This window comes from Triticum dicoccoides, chromosome 3A (genome assembly GCF_002162155.2).
Source record: "Triticum dicoccoides isolate Atlit2015 ecotype Zavitan chromosome 3A, WEW_v2.0, whole genome shotgun sequence".
NCBI classification, from domain to species: domain Eukaryota; kingdom Viridiplantae; phylum Streptophyta; class Magnoliopsida; order Poales; family Poaceae; genus Triticum; species Triticum dicoccoides.
The window spans coordinates 9,435,871-9,448,567 of NC_041384.1; the positions used below are offsets into that span (position 1 = coordinate 9,435,871).

The 12,697-nt window shown below is 42.8% G+C and overlaps 2 protein-coding genes and 1 non-coding gene across 3 annotated transcripts; all 3 read left to right on the forward strand.

Moving 5' to 3' along the window:
* Positions 1-2,281: 2,281 nt before the first annotated feature.
* On the forward strand, positions 2,282-8,237 carry LOC119266618 (protein PAF1 homolog). The gene is made up of 12 exons (XM_037547848.1): positions 2,282-3,263; positions 3,710-3,778; positions 4,692-4,799; positions 4,884-5,064; positions 5,157-5,236; positions 5,343-5,462; positions 5,828-5,933; positions 6,398-6,484; positions 6,603-6,671; positions 6,766-6,837; positions 6,931-7,083; positions 7,656-8,237. The coding sequence occupies exons 1-12, from the start codon at positions 2,533-2,535 to the stop codon at positions 7,761-7,763; spliced, it is 1,884 nt and encodes a 627-aa protein (XP_037403745.1). The 5' UTR covers positions 2,282-2,532; the 3' UTR covers positions 7,764-8,237.
* Positions 8,238-9,002: 765 nt separating this feature from the next.
* Positions 9,003-9,074, forward strand: TRNAM-CAU. Its single transcript has one exon. It is a non-coding gene; the product is annotated as a tRNA-Met (tRNA).
* A 1,055-nt stretch (positions 9,075-10,129) lies between these two features.
* On the forward strand, positions 10,130-10,756 carry LOC119270918 (putative invertase inhibitor). The gene has a single exon (XM_037552929.1). It carries the CDS (start codon positions 10,148-10,150, stop codon positions 10,670-10,672), a length of 525 nt encoding a protein of 174 aa, XP_037408826.1. The 5' UTR covers positions 10,130-10,147; the 3' UTR covers positions 10,673-10,756.
* The last annotated feature ends 1,941 nt before the right edge of the window (positions 10,757-12,697 follow it).

The window sequence follows — 12,697 nt, forward strand, 5'->3', positions numbered from 1 at the left end:
TTTACATGTAGAACTCACGATCGAGTGCAATTATACCGCTGGTGTTATTGTTACTTCGGATGCCCGCCGAGCATGGCATGGGGCAGCAGATGAGCAAGGCAGCAAGGACGACGACTAGGAGCGCCGGAGAAGAAGACCAAGTGTTGGAGGAGCGGCGCGCCATGGTCGTGGTCGGCTCTCCTCTCTCTGGTCGATGATAATCCTTGGATCAGAGCAACGTACAGCTGTGTGAAGCAAGGTTCAACGGCAGCGCATATGGTATATGCAAGAGTGGTAATGCCGCTTGTTTTATACTTACTGGAGGCGCTCCCCATTAGTCTCTCTCTCTCTCTCTCTCTCTCTCTCTCTCTCTCTCCATTAGTGGACATGATGACAAACAAAGGTCCAATGGTCAAAGTCAATCGGTCTTGAAAAGAAACTGGTCGGCACACACTACATTACACTAAACGAGTCATGTCCCTGTGCACCTATCAGCGCCGTCCATCATCCCGTGGCTCAGCTTCGTTTCGAATCTCAGGGCGACGAGCATGGTCAAGAATCCCAGCGCCTTCCTACACCAACACCGCTCTCCACATCGATAAGTTTTTTTTTTTTTTTGCCGGTCTCTAAGCGATGAGTTTTTTTACCAATAATTCTTGACCAAGGCATCGTTCGTCCAACTAGACGCCAAATCTTCAACATGTTCCGGACTAGGATAGGCTAGACAGGCCAAGATCCAGCGTAGCAGCAGTCAATACCGGCTGTAGGCGTTTGATTCCTGGGTAACACTCTATACGAAAAAATTGTAATTAATAAAAAGTAAAAACTGAAAATATTTTTTGAAATAAACTTGACCTTTATATTTATTGATGTGTAAAAAAATTCAAAACTAGAAAAACCTCCGCTGACGTCAGGACAATTTCTTTTATCCGGCCAAAGTAGTAGTGTGTGACTTGTGATAGCAATAATTTTTTTTTTCACCCTGAATTCAACAGTGGTTTTTTATTCGGTGAAATTTATATACTAGTGCAAAAAAGTCAGGTTTATTCGAATATTTTTAATATTTTTTTATTTTTAATTATTTTTCCCATATCAGGATATGCGCCCAACAACCCAACATTATTTCCCTGTTGTAGGCCCAGTTCCCTACGGCCCGCTGAGATGGCGGAGCCCCTAAAAAAGCGCCAACGTGGAAAAATAAAATAAAATTGTTGACGTGGCCTGATGGAACTACAGTCGAGGATTCTGTTGAGATGGAGCAACTCTCCAAACATGATTTTGCCCCCGCTGTGTATATAAAGCAATCACAGAATATAATACACGACCGACCAAACGATACAAGGTGATTGGTAACCCTCATACAACACCAATCCCAATATAGCCAAATCACGCAGGATGCGATACAAGGTAATTGGTAACCCTCATACAACATCAATCCCAGTATAGCCAAATCACGCACGATGCACATGAGTATGCTATGGAAATAGAGTGCATGAACAGCTGAGTATAACCTCACACAACGCTTTGCAACACCTACACTCCATGACAACCCAAGAGGGAGAACGACACTATGCGTCGCCTCTGCCGGGTCCGTAACGGAGAAATGTTTTCACCTGGAATATTTGTAAGGATGGAATTAATCAAGACCATATTTGTGAGGACAAAATTAATCAAGACTAGCCATCCTCCAACAGAGAGAAACTTGTATTTCCAGCTACTCGGTCGTTTCTCTAAGCGCCCCTTTACATGTTTTCAATCTGCATTAGTCAGACGTTGATACTGAATCATAATTCCAAAATATTTAACCAGGAATTGATCTTGCGCACAACCAACAAAACAGGTCAAGGTAATCGACCGCCACCTTACCAGCTTCTTCAAAGCAACACAATTCACTTTTATGAAAGCTAATTTTAAAGTCTGACATTTGCTCAGGACGCTGAAAGTAAGAGTTATAGCCGTTGAGACTTGTTCACGTCATGTTTCATAAAGAGTAATTGTGTCATTGGCATATTGTAGAATAGGGAGGCCACCAACCCATCATCCATAAAGTGTGACATTACTCTGCAATCTGATCGTTCTACTGGACGCGATCAATCAAAATAGCCAACATGTTTCGGTTCTTTTTGACAGGATGTACCGGGTTTTTTTAGTGCAGCGTGGAGCTCGCGATTTGGAAAGGAAGGCGAGCAGCGGTCGGAATTCGATTTTCACCCGTGCGAACCACTTCAAGTGCAGCTAATTGGGCTTTCCTTTGAGTTTAGACGCGGCCCAGTCCGGCCCGTTCTCTTTCCGGAGCACAACCCTTCGTCCTTGGACGCCACAATTGCTGAGACAGCGCCGCCGCCGGGCGTCAGACTGCGTGCTCTGCCTGTCGCCGCGCTGCAGCCAGCTCCGCCGGGTCAAGGATCGAAAGGGGTGCCCGCTCTGCCGCCGGCGACGCAGGGCGGCCGCCCCTGATTTCCCCAGTGGTGGACCCGCCACCGGCTGCGATAGCGGGGCTGGTGTGTTGCTGGGGTTAGGGTTTGAGGAAACCCTAGCTGCCTCCGGCGCGCGATGGCCTACCGGCCGTACCCGCCGCCTCAGGGGCCCTTCCCGCCGCAGGCCCCGCCCGTCAACCCGTACGGGCAGCCGCCGCCGCCGCCGCAGCAGCAGGCGGGGTACGGCCACACGCCGCCGCCACCGCCGTTCCACGCGCCGCCGCCGCCGCCCCCGCCCGGACCGCCCCCTCCGCACCAGCCTCAGTACTTCGGGCACGCGCCCCAGCAGCAGCAGCAGCAGCAGCGGCCGCCGCCGCCCCAGATGTATTACCAGCCCCCGCCGCCGCCCTACGGCGGGAACAGCAATCAAGCGCCCCCTCCACCGCCACCACCAGTGTCTGCTCCCCCTTCGGCGCCGCCGCCGCCTCCGGCCCAGCCACAGCCGCCCCCACGGGAGGCTCCGCCGCCGCCGCCAAAGGAGCGGCAGGCCAAGGCGGCGCTGCCGAGGGTGGAGTCGGAGGAGGAGCGGCGGGCGAGGAAGAAGCGCGAGTACGAGAAGCAGAAGCTGGAGGACCGGAAGCAGCAGCAGATGATGCGCCAGTCGCAGGCCACCATTCTGCAGAAGACACAGAAGGTGCGTGCCGCTGCTCAGCAGCAGCAGCCGCAGCCACAGCAGCAGAGCCGCCACCTCCAGCCATCAGGTGGGGCTCGGCCGGCGACGACAGCGTCTCGCCCAACCGCTGCGGCCAACACCGAGAGGTTCGAGAATCGGCTCAAGAAGCCGACAACGTTCCTCTGCAAGCACAAGTGAGTATAGCAAATTTTAGACTTTTGGTCTCTGCAAGTGCTAGTTGGTGGAAATTGGAGTCCTCCCAGTGTAAAAAATAATGTGTGCTTGAGCAAATTATTATGCTTATCATGCACTTTGGTATATTGGGCGTGATTCTAGACTAGCATCACGAGCTATGCTTTCCAGCACTGCCTATTTCTTGTTATGAAACTAGAAAAATGAACCCTTTTGCGCAGTAGGCAGGCACACCGGTAGGCATAATGGTTCTCAACGCATCACTCCATTAATTGACAGTTTCCTTTTGAAAAAAATGAAAAGTGTGTCTAAAACATGGTTCTAGAATGGTTCAAGTAGGGAGAAGCTTTGCAAGAGCAACTGATTTGCATGAAATTTTTGTCTCTCTGTCTTTCGGAATTAAACTACTGTATGACCATGTTTCCTTTTTTTTCCCTTGTTAATGCAGGTTTAGGAATGAACTGCCAGACCCAAGTGCGCAGTTGAAATGGCTGCCTCTTAATAAGGACAAGGACCGGTAGTTTTCTATTCTTATTTTGATCAGATTGGTCTGTTCTGTTGTTACTTATGTTTGATGCAGTGAAAGCCATTTCAATGTTGCTTATCTAGTTTTACTATACACATTACATCGTTCTTGTCAAATTTGCGATTGTTTTAACTCATTTGCTATTATTTAGGCATTAAATGAATTTCTAGCTCATTTTGTATAATGACCATTCTCTTTATTGAGGCAACCTGTTTGAGCATATGGCATATAGATGTCTAAGCTTGTATTTATACTGCTGTCAGACCCATAGCATGAATTTGCTTTTAGAATCAGTCCCAATTTTTTTAGCCATTTGGTCATATTTCAAGCACAAATCCAAGATACCCAGCATGTTATGTGCAGCAATAGAAGGGGTATTCTTTGTTTGAACAGTACCTGACAGCACTTTATCACGCAAGGAGAGCAACCGGCTGCTCAGGTTTAAGTTTGTTCTAGAGATATCCTTGATTGACATCCTTAGTCAAGATATGATATCCTAGTATGATCTCCTTCTCTATGTCAGTTGAAGTTGTAGGAAGGAGATCTATTTGTATATGTGCTGCTGCATGCTTCATGGGGATGAAGAAATAAAACATATCAAGCTCCTTGGCCTATCTGCCCCTTGCCCCTGTGGGGCGCCTGCCTCTATGGTGTCGTTGCCCTGCCCGGGTCTAATACGAATATGATCATTTTGTTAGTCATATCATCTTGTGTGAGTGAATGGTCTCTCCACTGTTGTTCTTTCAGACAGGGCCTGTGCCATTTCCATGATATTTGCAATACTCTGCTTTCTTATTACACTATTACTTGGTGGTTCTCTCAGTTGTACTTCATTCTGCATGTTGCAGTTATCTTGGGGCAGCCATACTTACTTTATGTTTTTCTGTATATTGCCCTTTCACAGATATACCAAATACAGGATCACGTCATTGGAGAAAAACTATATGCCTAAAATGATTGTCCCTGAGGATCTCGGGATACCTCTTGACCTACTTGATATGAGTGTATACAAGTAAGAATTAAGCCAGCCATCTGTTTCTACCTTTCTGATGATTCTTTCTAGCATCCCTAATTTGAGTGACAAACATACATTTAGCCCTCCCTCTGTTCATTGGCCCCTGGCTCCAGAAGATCAAGAGCTGCTGCGTGAAGATGAGGTTCTCACCCCTGTTAAACCAGAAGGTATAAGGAAAAAGGAGAGGCCAACCGACAAAGGCATGTCTTGGCTGGTGAAAACACAGTACATTTCTCCACTTACTACTGATGCAGCCAAAATGGTAATGCCAGCTGATTCTTCCATAAATATAGTTACATACATTGTGCTGGATTACTTCATTATATACTAAAAAGGGTAATTTGGCCATTCCAGTCGCTCACTGAAAAGCAAGCAAAAGAAAGGCGAGAATCAAGGGAGGGTCGTGATAATGTCCTTGAAAATCTTAATGATAGGCATGACTTTCCTTTTACTTAGTTTATATTCTTTGGTTTCTGAAGGTTAGCCTGTTTTGCAATCCTGGTGCAGCCCAATGACATTTTCTGTGCACGTGTATATCAGACAGAAGCGGATCAAAGCCATTGCAGAATCCTTCAAAGCAGCTAAATCACGCCCTGTCCACCAGACTAAACGAGGGATGGAGCCAGAGTTTGTTCTCCCTTTGGTACCCGATTTTGATAGGTATGACTTTTCAGATAACACTTTATTCTGTGTGTCTGTCATTATAATTTAGAAGACTTAATTCTTCATTCTTGACATCTGATGTGTGTTGAGCATGATCATTTCATTGAAGTACGATTTGTTGCCACTTCACTTTCCTATCTATGTTAAGAAAAAAATGTTTACTTCCCACTAGCTATAAATTTCAGGTTAGTGTGTTCCAAAATTTATTGTTGTTGGAAAAGTGATCTTCCCTTATATATGCTATAATTTCTTCTGTTTTGCCGTTCAAGGTACCACCTTGGTTTTTGTGTTGCCTTGGAGTCATATAAGCTGGTGGATGAATTTAAGTGATCTCAAATCTGCTTTTCTGTTCACCTCTGTAGGTATAATGATCCATTTGTTATGGTGAATTTTGATGGAGATCCTACAGCTGATTCAGAGCAATATACGAAGCTAGAGAGACCTGTACGTGATGAATGTGAATCCCAGGTGCGTCGCATTTTTTTTTCTTCTGTCTTGAGCTTTCTGATTTAGTTACTTTATAGTTATGTTAACACGCTCACATGGATGTATTGTAGAAACAGGTATTTTATTTTATATTGATCGCATGTTAATGTCAAATGCATATATTTCGAGACGTTATGCTAATACGCCACTGATGTTCTGCCTGCTTATACCCTCATATCTATACCAATATAGAAAGAACCAAATGGGCAGATCCAAACCATCTCAGCCACCAAATCATGAGATCTAGCAGTTCAGATCGCTCCAATGTTGAGCACCAAATATCTTACATAAGTTGTAGATATGTTTAGACTCGACACCATCTTATAGAATCAGATGCACAATTGATATCTTACATAATTACGCAATAAATATCCCACTAAATATTAATGTGCATTGCACGCACATGATTACTAGTATATCTAAGGTTTTCCGTTGTCTCATGATAGGCTCTGATGAAAAGTTTTCAAGTCAGTGGTTCAGACCCTGCAAAACAAGAGAGATTTTTGGCATACATGGCTCCAGCGCCCCATGAGGTATCCATCCTTTTCTCGACTCTAGTAGTACATCTTTATTTAAAATGTCACCTATCGTAGTTATAATTTGTTTTGGTATTATTATCATAATCTGATCACGACTAATGATTTTGTCTAGCTTGCCAAGGACTTGGATGATGAAAATGAAGACTTCCAGTACTCCTGGATTCGGGAATATCACTGGGAAGTATGTGGCATTTTGCTAATGGGTCTGATTATGTCTACTTTCCGTTCTGCTGGTGTAAAACTGCCTACATACCTTTTCTTGTGTCGTGATTCAGGTAAGGGGGGATGACAAGCAAGATCCAACGACTTACCTTGTCTCATTTGATGACGATGAAGCAAAATATTTGGTAACTTACTCTGTACATACTTTATTTATTTATTCTGATGTATGACAGTGATTCATTGCATAGTTGGTTGACATTTTATTGTCCATTTTGCAGCCTCTTCCTACCAAGCTAGTATTGCAGAAGAAAAAAGCAAAAGAGGGTAGATCTGGGGATGAAATCGAGCATTTCCCAGTGCCTTCTAGAATTACTGTGAGCAGGACATCACATGATGATGAGATGGAGCATGGAGAATCATCCAGCATGCATGTATGACTCATTTTTCCTTTATAACTGCTGGCATGAAAGTTTACTTTCAGTGAACTGTTAGTACTATATACCGCAGCATTTTCGTTCTTCAGTTTTTTGTCTCTATTTAATACTACTCCCTCTGGTCCAAAATATAAGGTGTATTGTTTTTTTTTCCAAAAGTCAAACCATTTCTATGTTTGACCAATATTACAGAAAAATGTATCAGCATCTACGGTACCAAATAAGTAGGATATGAAAATATATTTCATGATGAATTTAATGATATGAATTTGATATTGTAACTATTGAAGTTTTTCTCAATAAACTTTGTCAAATATAGTTAGGTTTGACTTTTCAAAAAATCAATACACCTTATATCTTTGACCGGAGGGAGTATATTTGTAGGCGGTTCATCTTCTCACCAAGCCAATATATGTAGCTACTGCGTTTCTTGCAATCAATTCACTCATTCTCGCTCTTGGGATTGTTCACCTTTTTATTATGTATTATCCCCAACTCTCCCCATGTTAGACCATAAACTGATCTTTATGCATTACCATTACCTTTAACTAAAGGGTTCTCCTCTGCAGGGTAATTTAAAGCGGCGAAGATCTTCTGTTGATGATGATCTTGATGAGCATCCGAGGCGTTCTCGTGTAGAAGATCCAGAGCAGTATAGTGAAGATGATTCTGAATGATCAATAGATATGGAAGGATCGTCATTTTCTTGCACCGTCGAATTCATCAGCACATATGAATCTTTGAAGATCTCATATGCATTTGCTCTGGTGCCTCCATAAGCAGTATTAGGGTGCAGGGTCGATGAAAGAACATGCTTGAGTGCAGTCGGGCAATATCAGATTTTGAAGTGCAGAGCGGGCAGAGCAAGGCATAGTGTAACTGGACCTTGAGACTGATCGCCTCAGAAGTGATGGTAGAAGGTCTCATCATCATTGTAAAAAAAGGCTATGTAGTCTCTGGGAGTGATTCCCCGTTGCTGTTTTGATGATATAGGCCAATTTATTTATGTCAGGATTGTAGACAGCTGTGTCACGGTAATTATTATTTTTTTCTGGTGGAAATGATGGTCAACATATGGAGTGTCATGTATTTGTGCTACGAGGAATGTTAATGTGCGATTACTGAAGATCAAGAGCAGCATTGCAAGAAGAGTACACTTTGTTTTCAATTTATATTTATTTTTGCATGCTGTATATGTGGTGTTTGTTGAAAGACTTTGTTTTGGGGGTATTTTCCCCCTTTTAATAGAAAATAATTCCTCCTCGAAATTGAGAGGAATTGGAAGTGCAAATTTTAAACAACTGGTATATTGAGATGATGATGTAGAAACCACATTTACCTGGTATATTGGAAAGATCCTTGGATCATCAACTTACGTTGCCAGCTGGCTCAGATCCTTAGTCACACTTAGGCCCCGTTCGGGAATCCACCGCTCCTAGGATCTGTGGAGCGGCTGTTTGCTAGCTCCTAGATTTTGCACTACAGCTCCGTCCGCTCCCGGAGCAGAGCCGTGGAGCGGAGTGACTCCGAACAGGGCTTCGTGGCAACCAGTTACTATTATTCATCATCTAGTACCGCCCTGCCATGAATGTTAAGGTGGCAACCAGGTGTAATTATTCACCATCGGATTCTCTGCTCTTCTTTGGATGACATCATCTGTGCATTGCAAAGCTGTTGGTGAGTCTGATTAGAATTCGTACGAACGGGACGTCTTGCATTTAACAAGAGAGGGTTTACACGTTCATGGTGGCTCCAAGAACAATTTTGAATGAATAACAATTGTACTGTATGTAGTTGTCACAGCAGCAACAAAGAAGACCTACGGCTTTCAAAAAAAAAAAAAGGACCTACGGAGTGCAACAGAAGCGACGCTGATTGCATACAAGTAAAGTGGACATCGAGATATAGACAAGAAGATCAGAGTGGCGCAGTGGAAGCGTGGTGGGCCCATAACCCACAGGTCCCAGGATCGAAACCTGGCTCTGATACATTTTTCATTTGGGCTTTTTATTTTTATTCGGCCCATTGCTGTCCAGTTTTGGGCCCACGTACGAAATTTCTTTAAGCGGGCTTCATTTTTCTAATGGACCCGCTTCTTCTTTTTTGAGTTGTTCGGCCCATTTCTTCTCTACCACGAGCTGGGCTTCGTTTGTCTCAAAAAAAAAGACAGAGAGAGAGAGAGAGAGAGGGGCTTCGTGTTTGTAACTAGAGCCCAGTCTTCTTTTTTATATTTCCTTCTTTTTTTTTAGAATTACATTTCTATATTTTCATTCATCCAGTTTGTAACTAGGCTAGCTTTTCACAGAAAAGGACTTGCACGATGAGTTAACATCCGAATATATAGTTTTACTTTGAGAGTGCTTTTCTGCTTGCGCGGGAGTGCTAGAGAAAGGGCAAATCCCACTTACTCTTTCTTTTGATGACACCATCTAATTTTTTATTTTATTTTACTGTTCATCCGAGCTCATCATCACCGGGTGTTATTATTCGTCATCGGATTCTCTACTCTACTTTTGATGACACCATGTTGGCTTCCGGAATGCATGCATACAATATGAACGCACATATGCGCATATAATTCCTATATAGGTGCGTTCATGTTGGCTTCTGGAATGCATGCATGCAACGACTGGCTGTGCCGACGACACCACAATCCTGTGAATTCAAATCACAGCAACCATAGAGGATCAAAGAAGAACCCTTCCATGGTGTGAAAAGAGAAGGTAAGACGAACGGGACCATGTTATAAACCTAGAGGAGATATAGATCGATATAGATATAGATATAGATAGAGATAGAAATAAAGATCTAACAAAACACCCCCTGAGATTTGTTAGGAATTAATAGAGTACAAAAGAGATATGATTTATTAATAGCAAAACATAATATCTATTCAATGCTCACCTTTTTCAATGGGTTTGTTGAATTGATTGCCCAAGATTAACATATCATCAAGTATTTCCGTATTTACGATCACTACTATATGAACCATCTACGGACGACATGTTATCAAACACCATAAACAACACACATACTCATCAAGGTAGTCGTGGCACAAACCATGAGGCACCGTCAAGCTCTCTCGTGTCTCACCCTCCTCCTCTTCATCCTCGTCTCATCCAGCGCTTCCACTCTAGATGACACATGCAAGTCCGTCGCCGCAAGAAACAAGGACATCTCCTACAACTACTGCATATTGTTCTTCCAGGCCAACAACACCAGCACCACCGCGGACAAGCGCGGCCTCGTCGTCATCGCCACAAAGATCACCCAAGCAGAGGCCGCAAACACCCGTGAGCGCATCGATGCCCTAATGGCCTCGGGGACGGACAAGAAGGTCAACGGGTGCCTCTCCGAGTGTCGCGTGCACTACACGATCGCGCTGAACTGGCTCGAAGCCGCGGCGAAGGGCATTGAGTCAGGTAATTTGCAGGACGCAGAGGTGACCCTCAGAGGAGTGATATTGGGCATCGACACCTGCGAGGAAGGGTTCCGCAAGCTAGGCATCAAGTCGCTTCTGGCCGCCGAGGATGCCACGTTCACTGCAGGCTGCTCCATCGCTCTCACTATAACGAGCATGTTGTAACTCGCTAGCCGTCGAGGATGCGTGAATCTGGCTAACAGTTCTAGCTATACACTAGTCCAGGATCTTCTGGATCGATCAATAAACTCTTCGAACCTGCAATTTCAGATCAGTGAACTTTGCAAGTACGTTTGGATGGATTTTTTTCTTATAGAATTATATTATTATTTTTGCGGGGCTTATAGTATTGATTTTCTTGGAATAAAAGTACTCCCTCCCTCTGTCCCCATTTAATCGGCGCACAATTTGCGTATGATCATGGTGATCGAGGAAATGAATGTCCCATGTAATGTTCGGCCTTATTTAGGAGATACAGAGCAGTATGGTGAAGACTATTCTGAATGGTCAATGCATATGCTGGAAGGATCATCATTTTCTTGCACCATCGAATTTCGTCAGCACATAAGAATCTTGATTTTGCTCTGGTACCTCCATAAGTAGTAATAGGGTGCAGGGTTGATGAAAGAACATGCTTAAGTGAATTTGGCAATAGCAGATTTTTAAGGGCAGAGTGGGCAAAGCATGGCAGAGTAGTGTAGCTGGACCTTAATGCTGGTCTCAGAGGTGATGGTAGAATGTCTCATCATCATTGTAAAAAAAGGCTTTGTAGTCTTCAGAGTGATTCACCTCTGCTGTTTTGATGATATAGGCAACTGTTTTCCCCATTTGATTGTGTGATTACAACAATTTCTTTATGTCAGGATTCTAGACAGCTATGCCATGGTAATTGTTCTTTTCTGGTGGAAATGATGATCAACATATCGAAGACCATGTAATTGTGCTATCAGGTATGTTAAGGTGCACGCTTACTGAAGATCAACAGCAGCATTGGAAGAAGAGTAAACTGTGTTTTCAAATTTTTTTGCATGTTGTAACTGTGGTGTCGGTTGAACATTTTGCTTTCAGGGTATTTTTCTCCCTTTCAATAGAAAACACTGTTTTTTATTGTTGCAATAATTCCTACTCTAATTTGAGAAGAATTGTATTCTAATCTAATCTGGAATGTTATTTTAGTATTGTTCCATTTATATGCAAAGTAATGAAGAAGTATTGAGGTAGATGGAAGTGAAAATTTCAAAACATGTATATATCGAGATAATGTAGAAACCACATTTACCTGCTTATTGTGACTATCCTAATTGACTGGTATCGGCAATACCTCTTTAGGTGATCTTCAAGTGTTCTCAACTGCTGCTTGGAATGTTATCTTTGAGTTGCCATTGGAGATTGTAAAGACCCTTTGATCACCAACTTATGTTGCCAGCTGGCTCAGAATCACCTGTCAAACAGCTTCTGCAAGTATCTCTGACTTCAAATTTCTCTCTTACTGTGCAGGAATCCAATGGATTTTTACGCTATTGGAGGTCTTCTAAAAACAAAAAACAAGGGACGCATCATTAATTTTCTGAAATCCCCTCTCTGCTGATGGTCCTTCCTAATCTCCATTCCTGACTCATCTCATGCCTGTTGTGTGATGCTGACAATGCACATATCATAATTCGGTCTGGAATTTTGACCTATAAATTTCACTAATAAAATGTAAAACATGTGTCACAAAAATTATACTGTCTAAATGATATTTGGAATACAAATCCAACAATGTGTTTTTGTGTGTGGATTATAATTTATATTTTATTAGTTATATAGATGGTCAAAGTATATGTCAAGATACGAGGGTGCCCAATAAACCCAGACATAGGTAGTACCAAATGGACAGTAATTAAGTAGAAGTAATTACTCCCTCCATCTCAAAATATTGCACATATTAGATTTATTTTAAGTCAAACTTGGTAAACTTGGCCAAATTTATAGGGAAAAAATATCAACATCTACAATAACTACCAAATAAATATCATTAGATTCATCATGAAATACATTTTTATATTGTAATCCTATATTTGGTATTGTAGATATAGATATTTTTTTCTCTAAAACATGGACAAAGTTTGTGTAGTTTCACTTATGTGAAAACCAATGCACACTATATTATAGTGGAGGGAGTACATAGGATGCATGGATTGATATTTG